Source organism: Alexandromys fortis, unplaced genomic scaffold (assembly GCF_014885135.2).
Source record: "Alexandromys fortis isolate MF-2015 unplaced genomic scaffold, M_Fortis_MF-2015_v1.1 scaffold_82, whole genome shotgun sequence".
NCBI classification, from domain to species: domain Eukaryota; kingdom Metazoa; phylum Chordata; class Mammalia; order Rodentia; family Cricetidae; genus Alexandromys; species Alexandromys fortis.
The window spans coordinates 8,507,610-8,531,621 of record NW_026067963.1 but is presented as its reverse complement, the minus strand read 5'-3'; the positions used below and the strand labels follow the sequence as shown (position 1 = coordinate 8,531,621).

At 36.3% G+C, this 24,012-nt stretch overlaps 1 protein-coding gene across 5 annotated transcripts in view; it reads right to left on the bottom strand.

The window, feature by feature from the left end:
• The window catches only part of LOC126508453 (translation initiation factor IF-2-like), a 94,510-nt gene that overhangs the window by 43,623 nt on the left and 26,875 nt on the right, over window positions 1–24,012 (bottom strand). For 3 of the 5 annotated variants that reach the window (XM_050153696.1, XM_050153695.1, XM_050153698.1), the window contains exon 2: window positions 4,052–4,145. The exons of the other annotated variants lie outside the window; for them this stretch is intronic. In XM_050153696.1, the coding sequence (XP_050009653.1) occupies window positions 4,070–4,145 (76 nt within the window). In that variant the 3' untranslated portion in view covers window positions 4,052–4,069. The remainder of the gene's footprint in view (window positions 1–4,051; window positions 4,146–24,012) is intronic. 5 annotated transcript variants of the gene reach the window in all.

Here is a 24,012-nt window from a genome sequence, read left to right as displayed (position 1 = left end):
GCCAAAGCTACAGAGAAACCTTGTCTCAAAAAAAAAAAAAAAAAAAAAAAAAGATACACTCAAACCTTATTTAATCAAAAAGCCAAGAGCAGTCTCACATCAACACTCTGTTCTAATCAAGTCCATCACCACCACTGATAGAGCTAAGTTAAACCAAATTTCAAATTCTCAAACACTGACCCTGACTTTGCTGCTTTGCAGCATCTGTGTCAAGGCATGTGACAGTCAGTATTGTCAACCTGACAGAATCTGGAATCATCATCGGGGACACAAGCCTCTGAGTACGTCTGTGAAGGATTATGTAATCATTAATTGAGTTGGGAATACTTTCTTACCACAAGGGCCGTGTCCTACACTGGATTCTGGACTGCATAAACAGAAATGGGGAGCAGAGCAACAGCATGCACTCATCACTCTCTGCCTTCTGATTCTGAACGCAACATGACCAGCTGCTACTGATTCCTGCCACTTGGATTTCCCCCAAGATGATGAACTATAGCTGGGACTATAAACCAAAATAAACCCTTTCACCCTTAAGTGGCTTTTTCCAGAAACAGCAACAAGAAACAAACTAAGACAAGATACCCTCCCTACTTCAATAAGTAACAAACCCAACTTTGTTCTTTCCAATAGGATATGGATGGGCCTAACTTCTCTCCAGAAAAATTATCTTGATTTCATCCCAGCCAGCAAAGAAACCTGTCCTCTGTCCTAACAGAGGGACAATTTCTACTCTTCTAGATTGGTATATGGCTTTCCTGGAAAAGATGGCTACTTTAAAATGCTGTCAATACTCTGCTAAACAGGTATGCAAAATCATATCAAGAACATAAGACACAGGGAAATGTTTTCCAATAGTTATTGACCTAAAAGCTAAAAAAAAAAAAAAACTTTAGATAAATCAAAAATGAAGTTGCTGTCACTCAATAAAATGCTTCTAGCAACAGAAAAAAAATAAGCAAAAATGTTTAATTTCTTCTCTTAAAAATTTGTATAAGCAACCTTAGTCACAATTGTGCAATGTTCCTATACACCAAATGTTGAAACCAAATTTTGAGAAGTAAATACTTCTTTGTGTGAATCTTGTTTTGTACTTCTTGAAGAGTATCTCAAACAAGATTTATCATTTGATTTTCTAAGCTTGACACTATTCACTGAATAAAAGAAACTGGTAATTCTTAATCCTATCCTATCGATTATTGTCTATCAATATTGTTATGAATGAAATTCTGAAGAACAGAAATGACAGCATTTTAAGGACCTTTCAAAAACTAGAATTAGTTTTTAAATAACATTATTTTAGGGAACGTTTAAAAACGAAAGTAACATACTTGTGAAAGGGATTTACTTGAATTCTGTAAAATTTAAATAAATGTCATGTTTTGAGATTGTAAAGCAAAATATAATTGTTACATTTTATAGCTATATATTCAAAAACAGCAGTTTTTATCTGTTTGCAAAATAAGATCACATCGTAAATTATTTATAAATGGTCTATTTTATCTTAAAATCAACTGGAAAGAAAATAAATTAAAATTGAGTTTTAGAAACATTAAACATGTAGTTTAGCTTCCTCTCACCCGGAACCAAGCAGTGATTCTGGAGGGGAGAATCACAGACATAATGAGATTTCTCAGAAGGAAATAAATCTAAACACAAAATGCATTTATGTCTCATAGAGACCTTTATGTAACGTGAAAGTAATTGCATTAATATTTTTTAATATGTGTTTTTATTTGACGTAACACATGAAGTGAGGTGTGGAATTCTGTACTTACACTGTCATACTGGTTTCAGATTTTGGAATACTGAGTTTTAGATTCTCGTGTTAGGGATGATCAAGCTGTATTCTACGTCAAAAGAATCAACCTCAAAAGTACTCTGACTGTGCTTATTTATTTAAAACATGTTCCTTGATGGGCCAGCAAGATGGCTGAGTGGGTAAAGGTGCTTGCTGCCAAGTCTGATAACCTGAGTTCAATCCCCAGGACCTACATAATAAAAGGAGAGCACCAACTCCTCCCTCAAGGTATCCACTAACCTCTACACTCCCAAGGTTGCCCAAATGGCACAAACACACACACGCAAACACTCACTCTCTCAAAGGACAAAAGAAACCATCCCTGATAGCACGATATAACTAACACTAGCATGTGGCCACAGAGATTCTCTGAAAGCTACAAAATCCATGTAAAAATATTCAGGAATGGAAACGGTGGCACTTACAGTGCCCAGTGTAACAGCAGGAATCTCTACCAAGCAACATCAGCATTCTCTGACTCGGAGCATTACATTTCTCAAGATCTTTTCATCTCTAGAGCAAATAAAGAACAACTTCCTTACAAATATTCAAATAGCTTTTCAAGCTACTTTTGAAATCATGAATTTCCCCAAGTAGAGCTGATTAATTCACTTTCATCTCAAATGTCCATTCAGGAAGTCTAATTAACTTTTCCATGCTAAACTTCTGTCCTCTTTAACTAAAATTTTAAGAACAGAGATTGCTTATAATTTATATGATTTTTATAAACTGGTAACTTTAGCCTTACTCTACCTGTACATATCTGATTTGACACTGCACTCAACAAAATAAGGAAACACTGCAAGTTCCACTACAGTCTACTTCTAACAACTATAAATGGTTCTCTTACTGAACACACAAAATGACCATAAGCTGCAGGTCTCTCCCCCTACCCATTGTCTGTTGAATTTTTTTCTAATTTCTTTTTAATAACATTTTTAGACAGACATGGTGACATATGCTTTTAATCCTAGCAATTAGAAGGTGAAGGCAGAAACACTGATCAGCCAGATCAAAAGGCCAGTCTAATCTATATAGCAAATCCCTGTCTCAAAAAGCAACAAAAAAAGGAGGCCCTTGCCTAGCATGTACAAGTGACTCATTTCAATATCCAGCACAGGATTGGGGGGGTGGGGAGTTCGGTTTTTTTGTTTTGTTTTTTGTGGTTTTTAGAGTCAGGGTTTTCCTAGAGCCTGTCCTGAAACTAGCTCTTATAGACCAGGTTGACTTTGAACTCACAGAGATCAGCCTGCCTCTGCCTCCCAAGTGCTGAGATTAAAGGTGTGCACCACCACTACCCAGGTAAAAAAAAAGTTGTTGTTTTTTTTTTTTAAAAAAATGCAATGATAGGCCCCACTGAAAAAGGTAACAGTTAAAAATCAGTATGGTGTCTTTTAACAACAAAAAAAGTTATTTATTTTAATAAAGAATAAGAATTAATACTATCTTTTTAAATGCATGACTCTAAAAGCTTTACCATCACTTGAAACTTGAGATAATCCAAATATCCATCAACTAGTGAATAGATAACCGAATTGTGGTGAATCCACACAGCAGAATACTACTGCACAACTGTAAAGCAACAACTGATATACACAGAAACATGAATAGCATACAAATGTATTATATTAAGTCAAAGAAGAAAACTTCAAAAGCTGAATACTAGCTAACTGCACTTAAAGTAGCATACTGGAAAAGGTAAACTATACATGCAGAAAACAGATCCAGATTGCTACAGATTGTGCTCAAAGGTCGGGGATTACCTACAAAGGAACAACATGAGTAAAGCTGGAAGCTCATGGAACTGTTTTAATTGTAGTGATGAGTATTTATGCCAGTACTCTTAGAATTAACATTAAAGTAGAGCTGTTCATGTGTAGACAGTCTTAAAAGAGCTACTAAAACATCAAGAAGTTTCTAAGGTGAGTTTATTTGCATTACCAACTATGCCACACAATAATACCCAAGGTTCAATACAGAAAACGTGGCTACATCTTGTTTTATCAAGTTTAAAACTTGAAAGTCAAAACCATTAAAAAGTAACTTGCTTATGTGTTTATGAAAAGCAGATTATACTCAGTAGACAAACAGAAAGTATTTCCCAACCAATGAACAATTCACTAGAGTTTAGACTAACCTGGCCTTCCTAATCCATTGGCACGTACACATGAAGCTTTAAAAACAAAATCATCCATGTCTCAGAATATTAAAATGGAAATGTAGAAGTGCTATTCACAAAATTATACTAACCTGAATTTGCTCAGTTAATCAATAAAGATGGAAAGGGGTTATCTTGAATGAAAACACAATCAAGGTCATAGACGGCCTAAGCCAGAACAGCAACCTAAAATAAAAGAAAGTAAATTAATTCACCCTCCTCAAATTTCACTTAGCATCTTTATATTTATTATTTACTTTCATGTGGTAATCATAAGTAAATGTTTGTATTCTGCATTAACTAATTCTGCAACCACCATTTTCCAAATGCCAAGAAGGAATGGAGTTTCATTTTGCAAATTATACCCGAACTCAGTTGCACTCATTGTCTTAATTTGCTTCACAGTCCATCCCCAAAACAAGCCAGCCCCACAAAGGTCCCTTCCAGTCACATACATCCCTTTCCAATCTACAGTTCAAAATCTACACCCCAACACCTCAGTTAGTTCTGCATCTTTGTTTCTTCCTCCTCCAACACAAACTTTCACTCTAATTGAATCTGCTTGCTTTCCATAGAACAATCTTATTATTCTCAGCTGTCATCATACAATGATGGCACACAGAAGACACTGCAAATTTTACTTTGTTGAGTGTTAAGTAATTTCATACTCCTATAAAAACTGTTTCTGGGATTTATTCACATTTTTTGGAATTTTCTTTTTTGAGTACTGCTTTTAGTCTTTCTTTGGAGGGGTCATATGATCTAAGGTTTGCCCACTGCTGAGCCACAATTCTTCTGAACTCTTTTGTATTACTTTTTGACAATTAAACTACATAAATCAGCTTTTTCAAAACTGTTTTAACATCTGTACTCCATTAATCTTTGTTAGACTATTTGCTGCCATAGTCATATGTCTATTTTATATATTATATATAATCTTCTAATTAGAAAACCTTTGTTGCTGGCTCACCATCACCTATTACATGTTTGATATATGGTAAAGAATCAGTATGAGTCACAGACAAGTGAAATGGTTTTAATAAACATTCACTCTGTGTGTGTGTGTGTGTGTGTGTGTGTGTGTGTGTGTGTGTCACTGAGTACAAAAACTCAGTAACATTTCGCTCTTTGGCAATATCTCTCAGTCGCCCTACTCTTGTGCTATGACATGTGGCTATTCTTGAAATGACATTAATTGTGAGAAGTTGAAATGACATTTATTATTAAAAAGTGGCTTTTCCTCCAGTGACACCAAAGTCCACAGAAACTGATTTTTGGTAACTAGAACTAATTACAAGGAGCACCATCCCTTAACCTCCTGTACAATCAAGATCCCAAATACTTTTAATTTCCAAGAGTAGTTCTGAGGAATAACACACTATGAGAACCTTCAATAAATTGCCCTGAACAAAAATCCTTTTGTATAGTGCATTGTTGCTTACATTATCTCATCCAGTAGATCAATTTAAAGAGGACAAACAGTAAGTCTGAAAAGACTATAAATGTACAATTGCTACATAAACATGAAATCTAAAATCTACCTATATCCACTATAGTTCCTTCCTGAAACTTCACCTAAAAGTTTTTGTCAACTTTCCACAAAAATTTAAAAGTGTGGGACTTATGTCTACTGCCATTGTGAAATAACTGATACCAGATTTACCTTCTGATGGCAAACAACTGCAAAGTTTTATACACACACACACACGTGCCACTTTCCAGATCTTGAACAAAAATTAGTGTGATCTATGTTGCTTGAAAATTGAAACAACCAGATAGTCTCTATAAGCACTTTGTCTTTGTGCTGAGACATGTTCTATATACCACTGCAGACATATTCAAACAAAACACAAGAGCTGTGCTTACTCTTAAGAAGCAAAGATCCAAGTTCACTATAATGAAGCAGCAAGGTTTTCTAGAATAGATACTGGGAAACAAAGAGCTCTGTAAACAAACAAAAGCTACCTATCTATACTTGGGTTCACTTGCATCTCAGACTTAATAGTAATCCACACACACTTAGGCATGTGTCCATCAATCAAGGGAGTAAAAACACACTCAGGGTTAGCATTTGTCAATTAGAGTTCTATTAAGCAAACACAGAGGTTTTCATTATACATTGAATAAAATGGCCCACAAATAAAGATTGCTCTATCATGACCCCGAGAGTTCTTTAAAAACAAGCCATGAAGGATAATCTAATCTTCAATCTAAGATCTGTAACCACCAACCAAAAAGGAAAAAGCTCATGCTTCATGGGCATGTGGCATTCAGAAGGGTTGTGGCTCAGAATGGAGCAAACCTTACTTCATATGAAACATTAACAAAGACTAGAAGCAGTGCCCAAGAAAGAAATTTCCAAAAAATGTGAACACATCCCAGAGAAACTCAGGAATATTTATAGAAGTATGAAATACTTAACACTCCACAAGGTAAAATTTATAATCTCTTTTTTAATGCTTAGTAAGTATCAACTGATTACTAAGTAAATTTTTTTTAAAATTATAAAGGACAATTTCTAGAGCCTTAATGAGAGAAAAATCAATCAAAACCAACCTAGATTGATACTTGATAGAAATAGGAAACTAAAGTTAAAACACAGTAAATAAAATACATGTCATTATTCTAGAAGACAAGAGAAAAGACTAGATATATTAGTAAAAATCTAGAAGAAAAGACCCAAGTAAACATACACACAATGTCGCCAGATATTCTACCAGATATGTGGCTATTACAGTTTTCAATTCTGTCTGGTGGGCTATGGTCCTATTCCTAGTCTCTAGGAGCTCCAGGTTTTTATACTGTTCCCTAAACTTTTGGGGGGTGGTTATTTCTCAACCTCAAGAAGCTTCTTCATAGACACATAAAGTATAAATACAGTACAGTAACTAGAGCAGTCATAGGCTTATTTATTACTTGTCTTTCAGGAATCAGTTTTGCTTGGGGGTAGTGTCTTAAGAATTGTTATTTCTGAAAGTAGAAAAAGACAAGATCTCCTGAGTAAACTAGGAGCATGAGGACCTTGGGAGAGGGTTGAAGGGGAGGTGAGAGACAGGGAGGGGAGCAGAGAAAAATGCAGAGCTCAATAAATATCAGTTTTAAAAAAAAAAAGAACAAGGAACAAGAAGAAGGATACCCTCAGAGACCTAGGATAGAACCAAACACAGAGGGGGAAAAAATGTCAATGAAATGATTCCTAACAATAGTCTGCTATACTCATAGATTGGTGCCTAGTCCAACTGTCATCAGAGAGGCTTTACTCAGTAACTGATGGAAACAGATGCAGAGACCCCAGCCAAACACTAGGAGAATCCTGTGGAAGAGGAAAGACTATAATAACCAGAGGGGTCAAGGACATCACAAGAAAAACCCACAGAACCAACTAAGCTGGGCTCACAGGGGCTCACAGAGACTAAACTGACAACCATGGAGTCTGCATGGGACTGACCTAGGCCCTCTGCATATATGTTACAGCTATATAACTTGGTCTTCAGGTGGTTCTCCTAGCAGTGAGAGCAGGAGATGTTTCTGACTGTGTTGCCTGCTTTTGAAGCCCATTTCGTCTTGCTGGATTGCCTCATTCAACCTTGGTGGAGGAGGGGGTGCCTGGTCTCACTGAAGCTTGATATCCCTTGGCTGACTGATATCTTTGGCTTGCCTGTATCTGAAGAGAAACAGTAGAAGGGGAGTGGATGGGGAGGTGGGGAGAAGTCTGGGAAGAGGGGAAGCTTTGAAAAGGATGTAAAATCAAGAAAAGATAAAAAAGAAAGAAATATTAAAAAAGAAAATAAATGAATGAATGAATGAATGAATGAATAAAAATTGTCATTTCCACTCAATAGGAGAGAAAATATGCCAGGTCTCAGAATCGAGCCAGCTTCCCAAGGCTAGTAAAGTCATGGATCTTATAAAAAGAATCTACTATCACTACTTTGATAGACCAGCATGAATTCCTAACTACACTAAGTCCTATCCTTATCCTCACAGATAAGTGTAGTTACCACCCCTCATCAAAGAAGCTCTTCTTTATAGCAAATGGAGATTATCACAAAAAAGCACAACTGAATACAATGTAGAAATCACTGAGATAAGAATCATGTGAAACCAGGAACTATGACCACATCAGAAACAAAAAGACATATAAGAGATACAAAATAACTTATAGAAAAATATGATTTATGAAATAAGCAAATACCATCATTGTTCAAGGAATACTCAACAGTAAACAATAACAAAAGACAATATAAAAACCCCATAATAGACAAAATATTATGGCTTTTCTTAAAGTGGGAAAAAATATAGCTATGACCAAGGTCGCAACATATGATCTCATACTTGTTCATAACAAATATATAAAAGATGTTATTCATTTAAGAGGGAACACCGCAGATTATTACTAGTGTTCTAGTTTGTTTTCTGTTACTATGATAAACATTCAAACCAAAGGCAACATGGCAAAGAGAAGGTTTACTTTATAATGAAGCTGAGACTAGAACTGAAGCAGGGATCATGTGGAGGAACTCTACTTGATGGCCTGCTTCCCTGTCTGCCCAGCGACCTTGTTGTTCAGCCCAGGCACACCTGCTACAGTGGGCTGGACTCTCCCACGTCAATCAGCAATCCAGAAATGCCTGACAGACAAGGCCAGGTGCACAGAGCCAGTTCTCCAGTTAAGGTTCTTTCTTCCCAGATTGTTCATTTTGTATCAAGTTTACAAAAAATAAACCAGCACAGAATCCATGTCCAGTATTATAAAATTTGCCTATAATCTGGCCAAAGGTAAAAAAGAAATCTTTAAAACTAAATCTGTGTGATGGCAAAATATAAACTATTTCCTTTTTGATGAAATGCAAAAAAAAGAAAGAAAAGGAAGTTATGAATCACAGGTTTTATATTCAGTCTGTGGTAGTGAATTGTCAGTCATTTTCCCATATTGTTAGAAAGAAAAATGACTGTGAATTACAATGAACAAATCTTAGATTGGAAGAGAAAAACAGCAACTGATCCAGTGGTGCTCATCTTTAGAGAAATGATAAGTCCTCATCTTAAAAAAAAAAAAGAAACATAAAACCACATATGAAATAAAGAAAAAACTAAACTCATGGGGAAATTACATATTTAACAGATGATAGAAAAAAACTGTCTGAAGTAAAATTGGCCATTTTTGAGAAAAAAAATCTCTCAAAAGGAGTAAAAGACTGTAAACATGTCTAAAATAAAAAGCTATCTATGACTCAGTCACAACTGAATCTTACAAAATCAATGGTCCTTGGGTTATTTAAGGCATCGCAAAAGTCTGACTTCAGAGAGGATTAGATGAGACTGTATCTACAGATTATATGGATGAGACTACCCAGATTGATAGCAGCAGCCCACAAGAAGCTGCTTGTTATATGTAATTTCCCTACTGGAAATGTATCAACCTAAATAGAGCATGAAGATACACTGCGCTGGCTCAGGCATAAAAAGTAGTAAAGTAGAACATCAGTGCTCCCTAGCTGTGGTCCACCTGGCTAAAAGAGACGACCAAATGAGAGAGCGTCTCAAAGACCATACTGATGCTGATGGTGTGCTGCTCCATTTCCTATATAAATATATTCATAAATATAGGAAATAATGCTATTTTCTTATAGCATTAATATTCCAGTGAGTCTGGTATATCAAGAGAGTCATTTCTGCAAAGAAAAATAGGTAAGGGAGGTGATATTCATGGGGAAGAGAGTATTTCATGCTAATAACAACTAAAGTGGGTGAAAGAGTGCTCGCCTAGTATGAATGAGGCCAAGTTCAATTTCCAGCACCAAATAAACCAGGCATGGTGGTATCTACTTGTAATTCCAGCACTCAGGAGGTAAAGGAAGAAGAATCAGTAGCTTAAAAGGTCATTCTCAGATAAACAGCAAATGTGAGGACAGTCTGGGATACATCAGATCTTGTCTTTAAAACCAAATAAACAAATGGCCTAATGGGTTAGGAATAAAAAAAAAAAAATCTGAAAAGTCTATCCCACCAATACTTTAACAAAGATGAATTATTGCAAGATTGTCAAATCCACATTTCTTAGTAAGTAAATGCTATCCTATAAGTACCCTGACAGCATTATTTTAGAATCAAATAAGAAGTTAGAAACAAATTTGCTATTCTCCCTCCTTTTCTGAAGTCATCTACTTTGCTAAAATAACACAGTACTAAGTCAGGCCTCAGGGTACAAACCCATCACTCCAGCTACTCAAGAGTCTGAGACTGCGAAGGATTCAAGTTCCTATCGCAAAAACTTAAGAAAATTGGCTCAACAATGAAAAGCAAAGATTTAAAGACTGCGGATACAATTCAGTTATAGGGCACTTGCCTACCATTAATAAGGCCCAATATACAACCCCCCAGGGGCACAGAAAAATAAGAATTAATTATTGCTAGGTCAACTTTACCTGTGAAATTTTGTCTATTTTAGCACTAATTAATGGAGCCCATTTAAATGCTTACTCATATTACCTAAGTAAACGTGTCTTTAATTTTGAGTTCTGTATGATATTACAAAATTAGTTCCCTTTTTTCCTTCTTCAAACTATGCTGAAAAATCACTAAAGTAATTTAAGTGACTTCTGTCATCCTTAAGTCATATATTTGTTCAAGTCTTAGAATCACCTGAAATACAAATAAGAATTCTGAAAAACTAAGAAAGAAAATTATATCAATTTCTCATAATTAACATCCTTTTATAGTGATTATCCTCTCAGTTAATCCGAAATCAGAAGGCAAAACACCACCACTCCTGCGGCTTTCCCCCGGGGCACAGTTTGAATTTTGAAGCCTTTTTAAACTTGCCACACCATGTAACTGGCTGCTTTCCCACCACATCTCCAACACTCTGCACACTATAATGAGCCTGTCATTTATCTTTTAACCCCTTAGTGAATTCTAGCACACTATCTTAAAACATATTATGTTTGATATTTCTTCACACCAATATCCTTCCTACCTATCTCACAAAGCAACCGCAAAGACAAAATAGCAGAATCGTATGTTAGAATATTCTGTATAAAATAAAAATGCTTTGTAGCTATCAAATGGAATTTGTCTCATTGTTACCTATTATTACACTAAACCTTAGCTGGCAAGTAGTGACATGCACTAGGAACAGAGCAGAACAACTGGCCCTCGGGACGCACCAGTGTTCTAGATCCATTCCCAGGATCTAGAGCTCGACTGAATAGTGTGAGAATCGCTCAAGACCCTCCTGCCCTACCTCACAACACCCCTCACCTATCTCCAAACACCATTTAAAGATTTTAGGGTTTCCTGTACTCGTTCCACCACCACTTTCAAGTCTGTATGCTTCAAAACAACTGATCTTCTGCTTTTTTAAGTTTGACTTGGTTGGTTGATCTGCTACAATCTTCAAGCTATGCTATCCCTTACCACGGAAGACAGAAAGGCATAATCAATACGTCAGGGTATTTTGACCTGTAACACTATTTCTGTTGTTTCCATATTTTTTAAGTTTAGTTAAGACAAACGTGTAGTATTATATTACCTATGCTAATTTATGTCTCATCTGAATATTTTCTATTCATAAAATAGCATAGTCACAGCTTTAAAAAGTAAAAATCTATACCAGATACAAGGAGAAATTAAGAGAAATTGAGTACTTGATAAAATAATACAAGATGTAAATAATATAATCAACAAATAAGACACTATTACATTCAATTTATGAACCTGCACTTTAGACTCTGATAAAGAAAATAACATCATTTTAAGACACCTGATATATTTAAGGTCATAAGTCTCAATAAATTAAATGAAGTAGAAAAACAAGCCTATGTTCTCCTATAACCATGCAATAAAAATAAATATGCAGGCAAAACAGTACATATAAAAATAAATAAATCTTTTTAAAATATAAATTGCATGAGCTTAAGAAGAAATTGAAGATGCTATAAGAAAAAAGTAAACCAGAAAATAGACCAATAGAAATTCCCATTTCAGAATAACAAAGTCCATGGGGAAACCAGACATTTACATAGTTTCAAGTATTTCCTCACAAGATATTTGCTAATTACAAAGAAAAATATAGCAGATAATTAAAATTACCATCACTGCAACAGTACTCAAGTGCTTCCAGACCTAACATCTTGAGAAGGACATACATAACTTCTATGGATATCTCAGCTGTAGTACATAATCAAATTTTAGAGAGAAGAAACATCTAAATGTAAACTGAAGGACAGTCGCAAAGAGCTAAAAAGGGAGTGTCATCTAAGGCAAAGTTACTTCTCCAACTAAAAAAACAAAACAATGAGAACTAATTTGGTTTGGTCCTGGAGTAGGAGAAACATTGTTTACTTTTGTTGTATAATTTGATCAATTGGTGAAATTTAAAGTTATAGATAGACTAAGTAAAATTTAGTAAATATACATAGAGATTAAATGCTAACATCTGTAAACAATGTCTACTGGTTAGTTCAGGAGAAAGTCCCAGACTTCATAAAATAAAACAAAAGCTTTAGTGAATCTACTAACTTTACAATAGTTAGAAAAATAATAATGTATACAATAAAAATTATTATATATATAATATATAGGAAATGTGGCACTATATTTAGAAACTGGATGAAAGAAGAATTATTGGATCATGTTAGCACTATTCTTTTTCCAATTTTGAATCATTTTAAAATTACAAAAAGCCTTTGGGGGGGCGTGTAATTTTTTTACAAATGCACTTGATGCCTGTGTTCCTAGCATTCCACAGGTTGAGGTCAAGGTCACCCAAGATAGCAAGGCTGAGTCCCAAGTCAACCTGGGCAATGCAATGTCTCAAAAACGTAACACCAAACACACACACACACACACACACACACACACACATTTGAAAGTCACTATAGAAAATCTGAATACTCAAACAAGAAATGCAGACGAGACCCATTTGAAGGGTAGAAAACATTCTACTACACCATAAATTCCAAAATCTGATGGAATACATAGACAAGAGATGAATCATGTCTATGTCTTCCTCTCTGACTCATTCACAGATCCAGTGGATTCCTGTCACATAGAAGAGACTCAAAAAAGTGGGCACATGATTGAACACACACATACATAAATAACACTGATAATCTGCAGGATGAAAGCAAACCCGAGCTGTTCCTATACAACTAATCCTCATTTCAACTAAAATCCTAACCAGTCCCCAGTGAAGAAGAAAATAAGAATAGAGGACGTGTTTTTATTCTAGTGTGGATGAGACAGAGGTTTAGAATCCTTCACCTTTTCTTCATCCAGCTTCAAAACTCCAATACCAAATTCCTTAGCACCTCAGAACTGAGGGACAAAACGTCTAACAAATATAATTGTACTTTGCTTTCTAAACTTAGATCCAAAGAACCACTCAAACCTATGATATTAAAAACTAAAAAAATATATCCACAAATTTACTACAGATTATCGACCCACTAGGATTCCCAAAATCATTTTGGGGAGCCACAGGGAAAAACTATTCTACAGTAATACTGGGCTGTTTACTGTTTCTGCAGCTAGCATTTCTATCAATACAAAAGCAAAAGTTGGAAGAACTACTAATAGAAACCAAGGTAGTGACACCAAACTCTGTGTGTGTGTGTGTGTGTGTGTGTGTGTGTGTGTGTGTGTGTGTGTGTGTCTACGTGCTACACCGTGCATGTGAAGAAATCCATTTTCTCCTTCTACTAAGTAGATTCAGAAAACAGGGGCTCAACTCAGGTCCTCAGGCTTAGCAGCAGCAAGCATGCTTACCCACTGAGCCATCTCACCAACCTGACAGCCTTCCTTTTTAATGAAATGTTAATGAGACTGACGCTATTAACAAGTGTAATATTTAATACTCTATAAGTATTTGGAATATCTATACAATTTAGTGAACCAATATTTTCCAAATGACCCAAACTTATTCTTACAAAACTATTCAAAGCAGCCTAGCAAGATGGCTTAGCAGTTAAGAATACATACTGCTGCCGGGCGGTGGTGGCGCACGCCTTTAATCCCAGCACTCAGGAGGCAGAGGCAGGCGGATCTCTGTGAGTTCGAGACCAGCCTGGTCTACAGAGCTAGTTCCAGGACAGGCTCCAAAGCCACAGAGAAACCCTGTCTCGAAAAACCAAAAAAAAAAAAAAAGAAGAATACATACTGCTCTTGCAGAGGACTAGAGTTCAGTTTTCAGCACCCATGTAAAACGACTTACAACTGCCTCTAACTATAGCTGTAGGAGATCCAACACTCTCTTCTGGACTCCACAGGGACCTGCACTTACTTACTTACTTACTTACTTACTTACTTACTTACTTAGACACACACACACACACACACAGTTAAAACTATTAAAAGTATACAACATCCCTATAGAATTTAGCACAATAAAACATGAAGTCATTGATAATTGAAGATATAAATTTTTAAAGTATCTACAATCAATCACTTTAAAAGTTGTTAAAATAATTCCCGTGTCCCAGTTTTACCCACATATGAAAAGAGATATTTTTGCACAGTGCAACCAATACAACATTGGAATATACTGAACCCACAAGTAGATATAAAAATCTAAGTACTTTCCATTAAGCATGGCATTAAACAGCAATGTAAAATGATGCCACGCCTGATTTTTTAACTACTTGTTTTTTTTAATTCTTATTAAAATACAAAATGAATCTGCTCTAATCCCAGCACTTGGAGGGCAGAGAGAGGAAAACTGGTAGTTCAAAGCCAGCTTCGGCTACACAGTATGTTCAAGATTACTTAGCAACACAGTTAAGAGTCTGTCTCAATAAAAAGCATTAGCTGGGGACTGGAGAGATGGTTCAGTGGTTAAGAGCAGTGGCTGCTCTTCCAGAAGCAGGATTTTTATTTTCAGCACCAACATGGCAGCTCACAACCATCTGTAACTCCAGTTCCAGGGGATCCAATGCCTTCTTCTGGTCTTTGCAGGCACCTCAGTCAGGTGCTTGCCACACAAGCCTAAGGACCTGAGTTCAGATCCCTAGCATCCACAAAATGTCACACACAAGAGCACAGTTCTGTAACCCCAACGTGGGAGGTACAGAGACAGTCAGATCCTGGAATTCACCAACCAGGCAGTAAAGCCCAATCTGTAAGCTCCAGGCTCAGTGGGACCACCTCTCTCAAAAAAATAAAATGGAAACCAATTAAGGAAGACACCTGACATTGACCTCAGGCCTCCACATATGTGTATATGTGCCCACACATACATATGCACACACAGAGAAGATAAATAAACAGCCAATGGCTGAAGATGTAGCTCAGTGGTAGAGCATTTTTATAACATATTCAAAGCTCTGACCCCTCCCAAAAATTCTACCTTATATTCTAAGTTTTTATTTCTAGTATGTATCAATACAGAAACAATAACAAACCTCTTTGTAGTTCCCTCACTAAGTTTTAATAATGTAAAATGGATCTAAACTTAAGTTGAAGCCTGGTTGTGGGCCTGTAATCCAAACATCCAGGAAGCCAAAACAAAAGAACAGAAAGTCTAGGCTCCATTGTGAGACCCTGCCTTAGAGCAATAAACTGATCTGTCAGAGTACTTCACTAAACTTCCACAGAATAAGGATCCAGAAATAAGAAAACGAATCACCATCGTTAGTAGTACAGCTTCTATTTAATTCAACACAAGTAAAGCAAATGATCTTTTTGAATGTAATTAAGTTGATTCTGTGAATTATCTTAAAACATTATTTTCCTTAGTCAATGATTAAACTTGTTTTTGTTGTTGTTCTTACAGGAAATTTTAGAACTCCTAAATATCTTCTCATTGCGAATTTCTGTATTACCAATAGATCACTAACATAGGAATGCTGAATGATTTTGGATGAAATATATCTAAACGTTTAAGAAATTGCTCATACTCCTATTCAAACAATAATATATATCAGAATATAGTCATATAATCACTCCTGAGACATCACGTAATGATAATATTAGAAGAGAAGGCAACAATTATGTGACATTTACTATATGCAAGACACTTTTTTTCCTTACATAAGTCTGTACAGTTAACTCTCAAAATCCTTAAGTTTACTCTTCCTTTGTAGAAGAAACTGAAACAAAACAATTTGTGCAATGACACACTTACGTGGAAAATGGGATTTGACTCCAGGCTATCTGTCTCTAGAACTTGGACCCTTGAATACTATATAAACTCTCCAGTGATATGTGTTAAGGTAGAAACTGTTTTCTGGGACCTCCCAGGTTATCGAAGGCTCCCAGATTGTCCCATTTTTATTAACACTCATCTCTAACACTGGATCGCTCTCCTTCAAACACTCTTGCCTTGATGCTTGATTAGTTCTGTTGGTTTTCCTTTTCACCTTTTTAACAAAAATTTATTGGACACATATTATAAGCCAAGCATTATTCAAAGACTTGAGGATAATGCAATGAAAAGCAGACCAATATCCTTAGTTTCCTGCTGACTCTTTAAAAGAAGAAAGAAAACTAAATGAAATACTGCAAAACAAAAGTTACTATCTGTTTAATTTCAGAGATGAATAAAGTCTGCTACGCGACTTCCTGTATTTTTTAGTATGTCTGAAATGTTCCATGAATTTAAAAATCTCAGTAGACACTAACAGAGGAATGCATGAGAGGGAAGAGAATAGTATTGCCCACTGTTTTCACTTGCTACCTGAGCTTCATTAATGGGAAGAACTTAATTTCTAAAAGGGAAAGCTTAAAGCAAGTCATCTATTATTTGCAACGGTCAATGAGATACCCACATACGCTATCTCCTCTGTTTACTACTATGTCATTTAGAACATAATTCTAGACATGCAAGTCAGACAACGCTTATGTGCCAAGTTGTGTAAGAACCACCACCAAGATTTCAAGCTCTGGTGATATGCTCCTGAGTGCCTAATGGTCGCCAAGTGTGTTAGCTAAATATGCACTTTACAGGAACTACTATTAAATGATTTAAAACCTCATTAACCATACAGTTTTCATCACTATTTTACAGTTATGAAAAACAATTCAGTTTGTAAATGAAATGGTGGGGCTAGAATCTGTACTTGGATCAGACTCCAAAACTAGTTTTTTCTAATCTAGTAGCTTTACACAGATTAAAGTTTACAGTCTCCAGTCATTAAGAAAATATCAGAAATACTATTTGCTATACTATGGATGTATCCCCAAAATTCACATGCAAAACTTGAATGACCAATGTAACAAGTAAGAGGTGGGGCTGAAAAGTAAGTCATGAAAGGCAGATTGTTCATCGATATGACTAAGGTTCTTATGAAAGGGTTTAATGAAGTGGGCCTTTCTCTTCTCGCAGCCTTATCCCTCCTTCACCCCTGTGCCCCTTCTTCCTTGTGATGATGTAGATGGTAGGCCCTCACCAGATACTAAATGCCAAGGCCTTGATTATGGACTTCAGAACTATAAGAAATAAACAACTGTTCTTTACAATCGGACTATGGTTTTGTTATATCAATATAAATGGACAAAACCACAAAAATATCCATGCCCTGCTGCACAAGTAGACCTATCTTGCCAGACCAGTTGTTGCAGCTCACAGGGTTCAAGTGGGGTAAGCCTACTTTTCTACTCCACTAGCATGCATTGCACCTTCCTGCAATACAGAAGCTAGCCAGTAAACGATGGAGCTTCCTGGCCAGGGCCAGCATGATTTTTCCACCTCCTATGACTCAAGTATGTGCTGTCTTCCACAGCAGGGTCTCATCACCAAGTTCTGGAGGGTAACTAAGTGCAATGGTAATAGTCTGTAATATAGTGACTATAGGACCCTACTGACCGACAACTCAAAAAGAGGCAACACATACCTGTCTCTGGGCTTTTTAGCTGATAACCTATAATACCTAGGGGAAGCACTGTCCTCCCTTTATAGGGCATTTAAACTCCTTTTATGTATGTAAATGTATTCATTTTAAGAAGCTTCTACAGTAGTAGGTTTGCATATGGCTCTGTCAAGGTCATTAGTGTTAGTTATCCCTCCTCAAACTCTCTTCTCTATCCTGCCCTGTCATCCCCCACTCCACTGACCCCTCCTGTTCCTTTATTCCCCTCCCCCTTCTAACATCTGCATTCTATCCCACTTCCCTCAAAATCCAAGTCCTGCACCGGCCCCTAACTAGTGTTCTGCCTTCTGTCGGTACTCCAATGGATGTCATAGGAGTAACCAAGTACTTTCTGACTAGATTTAAAGTCTGTGCTACAAGATGAAACCCATACCTTGTACCACAAATTGTGCCAAAACCCTGGGCTGCTTAGGTCATAGGTCCTAATACTGCTATTCTGCCAAATGGATATAGTAATAAACTGCCTCCTAAATTATTGTCTTCATACCCAGAGATTATTACATCTCCCAACCCTCATCAGAGGAGGTTCTTTCTACAGTAAAGAGCAACCAATACAAAGACCCACAACTCGTAAATCAGCAAAGAATAAGAGACTCTCAATGGTCAACTATATCACACCCTCTCCCCCACAAGGTCCAGGGATCATACTGGAAGAGGGGAACAGAAAGATTATAAGAGCAAGAGCTAGTAGATGTCTACAGGAAACCGTATCTGCCAGACATGACAGCCCATATGAACTCACAGCAGCTGTCACTGGTTGCACAAGATCTGCAAAAGATCAACCAGCCAGCATCCCAGCACAAAGAGGAGAGGGGCTCATGAAATGCCACCCATAGTTGAAGAGCTATTGGCAATTGATGGCTGCTAGGGAAGGAAAGGAAGATTTCTTCAAGGACACAAACTCTGAGAGACTATCAATGCTCCAGCTGGTGGTCCTACACCCGTGAACATACAAGTAGCACTAAAGGGATTCTGTGAGGTTTTGAAAAGAGCACATGGAAGTAGTAGGGAAGGTGGAGGGAGAGGATAAATAAGGAATTGCTGGAGAGTGAGAGGAAGGTAGCTTTGATCAAAATGCATTAAATATGTATATTAAATTCTCAAACAGTAAATATTTTTTAAAAATACAAAACAAACCATGATTTAACATCTGTCACATGTGTAATCCCTGAGGATTAAAAACTAGTATGTATGACAAACCTTCAGGCTTAGCATCTGGTAAGCTGAGCATCCTTAAATGGAAAAGTAGACAAGTCACTGTGAAGAAACCAGTAATTCCTAAAACTCATTTGGAAATAATGAATTATCTCTTTACATGAAAAAAATATAGATGGTAATTCTGTCCCTTAGGCAGCCCATAGTAAGTATCAAATAGTAATTTATTAACTATTCCTAACTATAATTTAGAAATATAGGAAAACATATGAGTTGTGAATGTATGTACATATATTTATTATATTCTGAGTTCCAGAAAATGGTCATAGTATATTTTCTGTCTCATTTCCCATGAGAGCAGGGATACACTGGTAATGGCATGGCAGCCTTGCACAGGGGCCGTCATTCAGCAGCAGAATCAGAATTCAGGAACAACGACAGGAAAATCAAGGATTGCTACCAGAGAAGGTGGCATTCCTCCATATCGTATCACTCACTTCGTAAGTAAAGTGAATAAAGCGGGAGAAAGGTTTCCACACTGGCAATTTCTGCTCTGCAGAGTACTTAAGTCCATGGTGCCTACAAGTCAAAGACTATAGCACAAGTTAATTTAATGTGCTATAGAAAACACATCTTTAACTTTGTCTACTTACAATTGGGGAACACAAACTAAAAATGCAATGCTTAAAAGCCAATTTAGCAAATATTATGGTTTGAATTATTAGCTAACATATGAAGCTACAAATGCTATATTTATTTGGGGCAGAAAAAATCTATATTGTCAAATTAATTCAGTACTGCTATATACCATGCTGGTAAGGTGTTCACAGTCACCAACGAATATATATGCTCCATGCACTTGGTTTAACAATATTAAATAAAATATGATTAGAAAATCACTTGAAGAAAAATATAAGCCCAATAAGAACAGTAATAATAATTATAGTAAGTGTATTAGATATATACAACTTAACAGCTATAGAGTTGATATATTTAAATTATTCCGCTGAAGTCTTAGAAATTCTGTAAATTAGCTATCAATCCATTTTATATATAAAGATGAAAAGTTTAAGATTTTACTCATTTTATTTTATCTGTAAATTTTATTATTTTATATATATGACTATGTATGTGTCTAAGTGTATATATGTGCACTACCTGCACGCAGGTACCCAAGGAGGCCAAGAGAGAATGTCAGAACTCCTCAAAGTGGAGTTAAAGGCAGTTGCTGGGAGGCAATCCAGGGTCCTCTGTAAGAGCATCAAGTACTCTGAACCACTGAGCCATCTCTCCAGCCCCTCGGAAGTGTTTTATATTCAAAGTTACAAAACTCATGTAAGGAAGAACAAGGCATGCTACCAAAGCCTAATCTTATTCATTTCACTACATAGTGAGCACCTAGGAACCATACTTTTGGAGTGGGGGAAAGTACAAATCATGGCCTTAAAAAGATATTCACTGACTAATATGTACTCAGCAAATGTTTATTAAATTTAGAAGGTTTTTCATGATCAAGTCACAGTGTCTAGGGACACATGCTTGAACAATGAAAATACAGACATCACCATAAAAACAAAAACAGTGGCTGCTACTGGGAAAGGAAGCAGTTATACCTAAGAAGCTAAACCAAAGTTCTTTATTCTTGAACGAGTATCCCACTACAGAATAATCTCCATGGCCAAGGACTTTTGGAGAAATAACTGCTTTCACAGAATCAGCAAAAAACTTACAGCATAACCCTGGAACAACTTGTGATACAATTCTATCAAAGATGAGAAGTGCTGTGCTAAAGAATTCAGAATGTCTTAAATATGTTCACTGTTCAAAGATGGAACTATATCATTTTCATTAGCCACAGTAAATGCAGTGGACTGAAATCTAAGTATGTCTGACTATGGATATTAATGAGACGTTAAAACAAAACAAAACAAGACAGCACCTAACACCTTTAAACTCGGGGAATAAATTCACTATCTTCAACCTTAGTAAACAAAAATTAAGAAGCCAACGTTTATGCTCTTTGTGAATTTTACTAGCCAATAATCAAATAAATAAATAGAGTATTCTATGGAAGTATCCTTCTTAGAAGGAATGATTTAGAATATCACCTTTTTTTTTTTTTTTTGGTTTTCCGAGACAGGGTTTCTCTGTGGCTTTGGAGCCTGTCCTGGAACTAGCTCTTATAGACCAGGCTGGCCTCAAACTCCCAGAGATCCGCCTGCCTCTGCCTCCAGAGTGCTGGGATTAAAGGCATGCGCCACCACCGCCCGGCTATATCACCATTTTTCAACCCCACGAAGAGTTAATGGGTCACATATCAGAAAGTCATCCAACATCACATGCCTCCTCAGGTTTTACAAACAGATCACATCAATTCTAACCATACCTGGATTCAGCTGGAAATCTTCAAAGCATACAGAAAACAGAGATACATGTTGAGTTATACTATCATATATAGCCAGAAATAATTCAGTCTGTGGAAAACTGTAAACCCAGAGCTCAGCAGTTAAATTAAAAGAGAATGGAGAGAGAGAGAAGCAGGAAATGTATAGATTAAGAGTTCAAAAGACACCAAATTAAAAAGAAAAAGACTAAGTCACAATGTCCAGGGACACATGTATAAAAATACTTATCACTGTAAAATAGAAACCGTGGTTGGAAAAGGAAGTACTTACGACTGAGATAAGATACATAGGAAGCTTGTGGGAGAGCTGACAAGTCCTGGGTAGTTGTTCTAAATGTTTAATACATAAAGTAAATATTCATTTGTGTGTTTCCTGCATTTGTGCTTTATGTTACAATTTTAAAGCTTTTTATAAAAACACAAATAAATAAAAGAATGTCTCAGTCTGACATTCTTAAAATTAATTCCAGCCCTATAAGACTCTTGCTGTGTGAACCAACATACTACCTAATACCTCTATACTTCAATCTTTACATCTATAACAGGGAAAATAAGGCACTGTATGTATGATCATTGTACAGACTGAATGTTTAGCAAGTATCGACTGAACAGCAGTTTATCAATAAATGGTAAATTTTACCCAGATGGTTATGCCAATTCTTGGAATATTTGTACAGCTTTCTTCTAAAGACAGGCAAGATGGCACAGTCCTACAGTTCTAGCACAACCAAACTATAGTGCCAATGATCTGGTCATGGTTATGGTTTTGTCTTTTTGCAAATGTCATATAATGGAATAAGGAGACTAGCTTCTTTCACAAAGCATAAAGCCTCTGAGAGTCATCCAAGCTGCAAAATGTATAAACTGTCCGTTGTTCTTCACTGTGAAGTATTTCACTGCATGACCTACCACAGTTTATCCACTCATCAACTGACATCTGTACTTTTCTGGTTTTTGATAATTGTGAACATGTGTTCCATTTCTCTCTGGTAAATATTTAGGGTGGGATAGCTCATTCACATGATGGCTCTGTAAGGAATTACCAACATCGCTGTGTAATTATTCATTATCATTAGTAGTACATGGGCATTCTAGTTGCTCTAGTTGGCTACTGTCAAAATTTGTTTACCTGTTTCTTTACCTTTGGTAGTCTAATAGCTAGGAAATGGTATCTCATTATTTTAATTTGCATTTTCTTAGTTAATGATGCTTATATACTCAGTTTTAGATGACCACACTTAATATTATAGCACTTAGCCTGTTAATGAGATGAAATTCTTTCATAAACTATACTTCGTATCTTTTCAGAATCATTTACCACACAAAATTTCACACTGGCATCATAAGCAATGAACATTTATGCAAAGGTTTTCAATTCACTGGGTAGAAAATGTACTCAAATTCAATTTATATTGGAATTTTGTAAATTTTTCTTAAATTAAGAAAATTAAAGTCTTTTCAACTTCCTTCTCATCTTTTCAAAATCTTTTTTCAACAAAATAACCTAATTGTAAAAAGCACTTATTCAGTGTACATCTTGTGTTAGGAATCATACTAAGCCTTAAGCTTACAAATATTAACAAGATCTTGACCTGAAGGGCTTTATATTATTGTATGAATGTGCATATATATGTATATGTGTTTCTGTGGTGTATGTGTTTCTGTGGTGTATGTGTTTCTGTGGTGTATGTGTTTGTGTGGGTAGATGCACTTGTATTTGAAGGCCAGATGCCAGTATGCAGGGTGTACTTGCTCAATCGATCTCTATCGTATTCGCATGCCTGTGTGTGAGCTAGCCAGTGCAGGCACATACAGAGACCAGAGGGATGTCCTCCTCAATGACTGTCTACCTTATTTGGTCTCTCGCTGAAGCTGGAGCTGTTTCAGCTAAACTAGCTGGCCAGCTAGCCTATGGGATCTGCTTGTCTTTGCCCCTCCAGAACTGTTGCTATAGTTCACCACATTCAGCAATTTCTATGGGTGCTGGGGATCCAAGGTCAAGTCTTTGTACTTAACAGCAAAGAATTCACCCACTATGCCATCTCCTCAGCCCTGCACCTTAACTTCTTTTTTTAATTTATCTTACGTATTTTGCATACATATATGCCAGTGTACCATTTCTGTGCTAGTACCCACAGAGGCCAGAAAAGGATGTTGGATATTCTGGAACTGGAATTACAGGTCGTTGTGAGCCATTCAGTTGCTGGAGAGATGACTCAGTAGTCATTAGTACTTGTTGCTCTTGCAGAGAACTCAGGTTCAATACCCAGCACCTATATGTTGGCTCACAACCATCAATAACTCCAATTTGAGGGGATCTGATGCTCTCTTCTGACTTCAAAGAATATCAGGCATGCACGTGGTATACATACATACATGCAGGCAAAACACTTATACACATAAACAAGTCTAAAAAATTTTTAAATACAATCTAAACTAAGAAACTAACAATGAAAATTCTGTATAAATATACTTATTTCTGTATAACTTACAATTTAGCTCTTTTACTCTTTCTTTGTAAGTAATGGGTATGATTATTGATTATATTATAAAATATAATTCTAATTTTGTCATCTTGAGTCTAAAATAATTACTATGAGATTTCATACTTATATATTATTATACA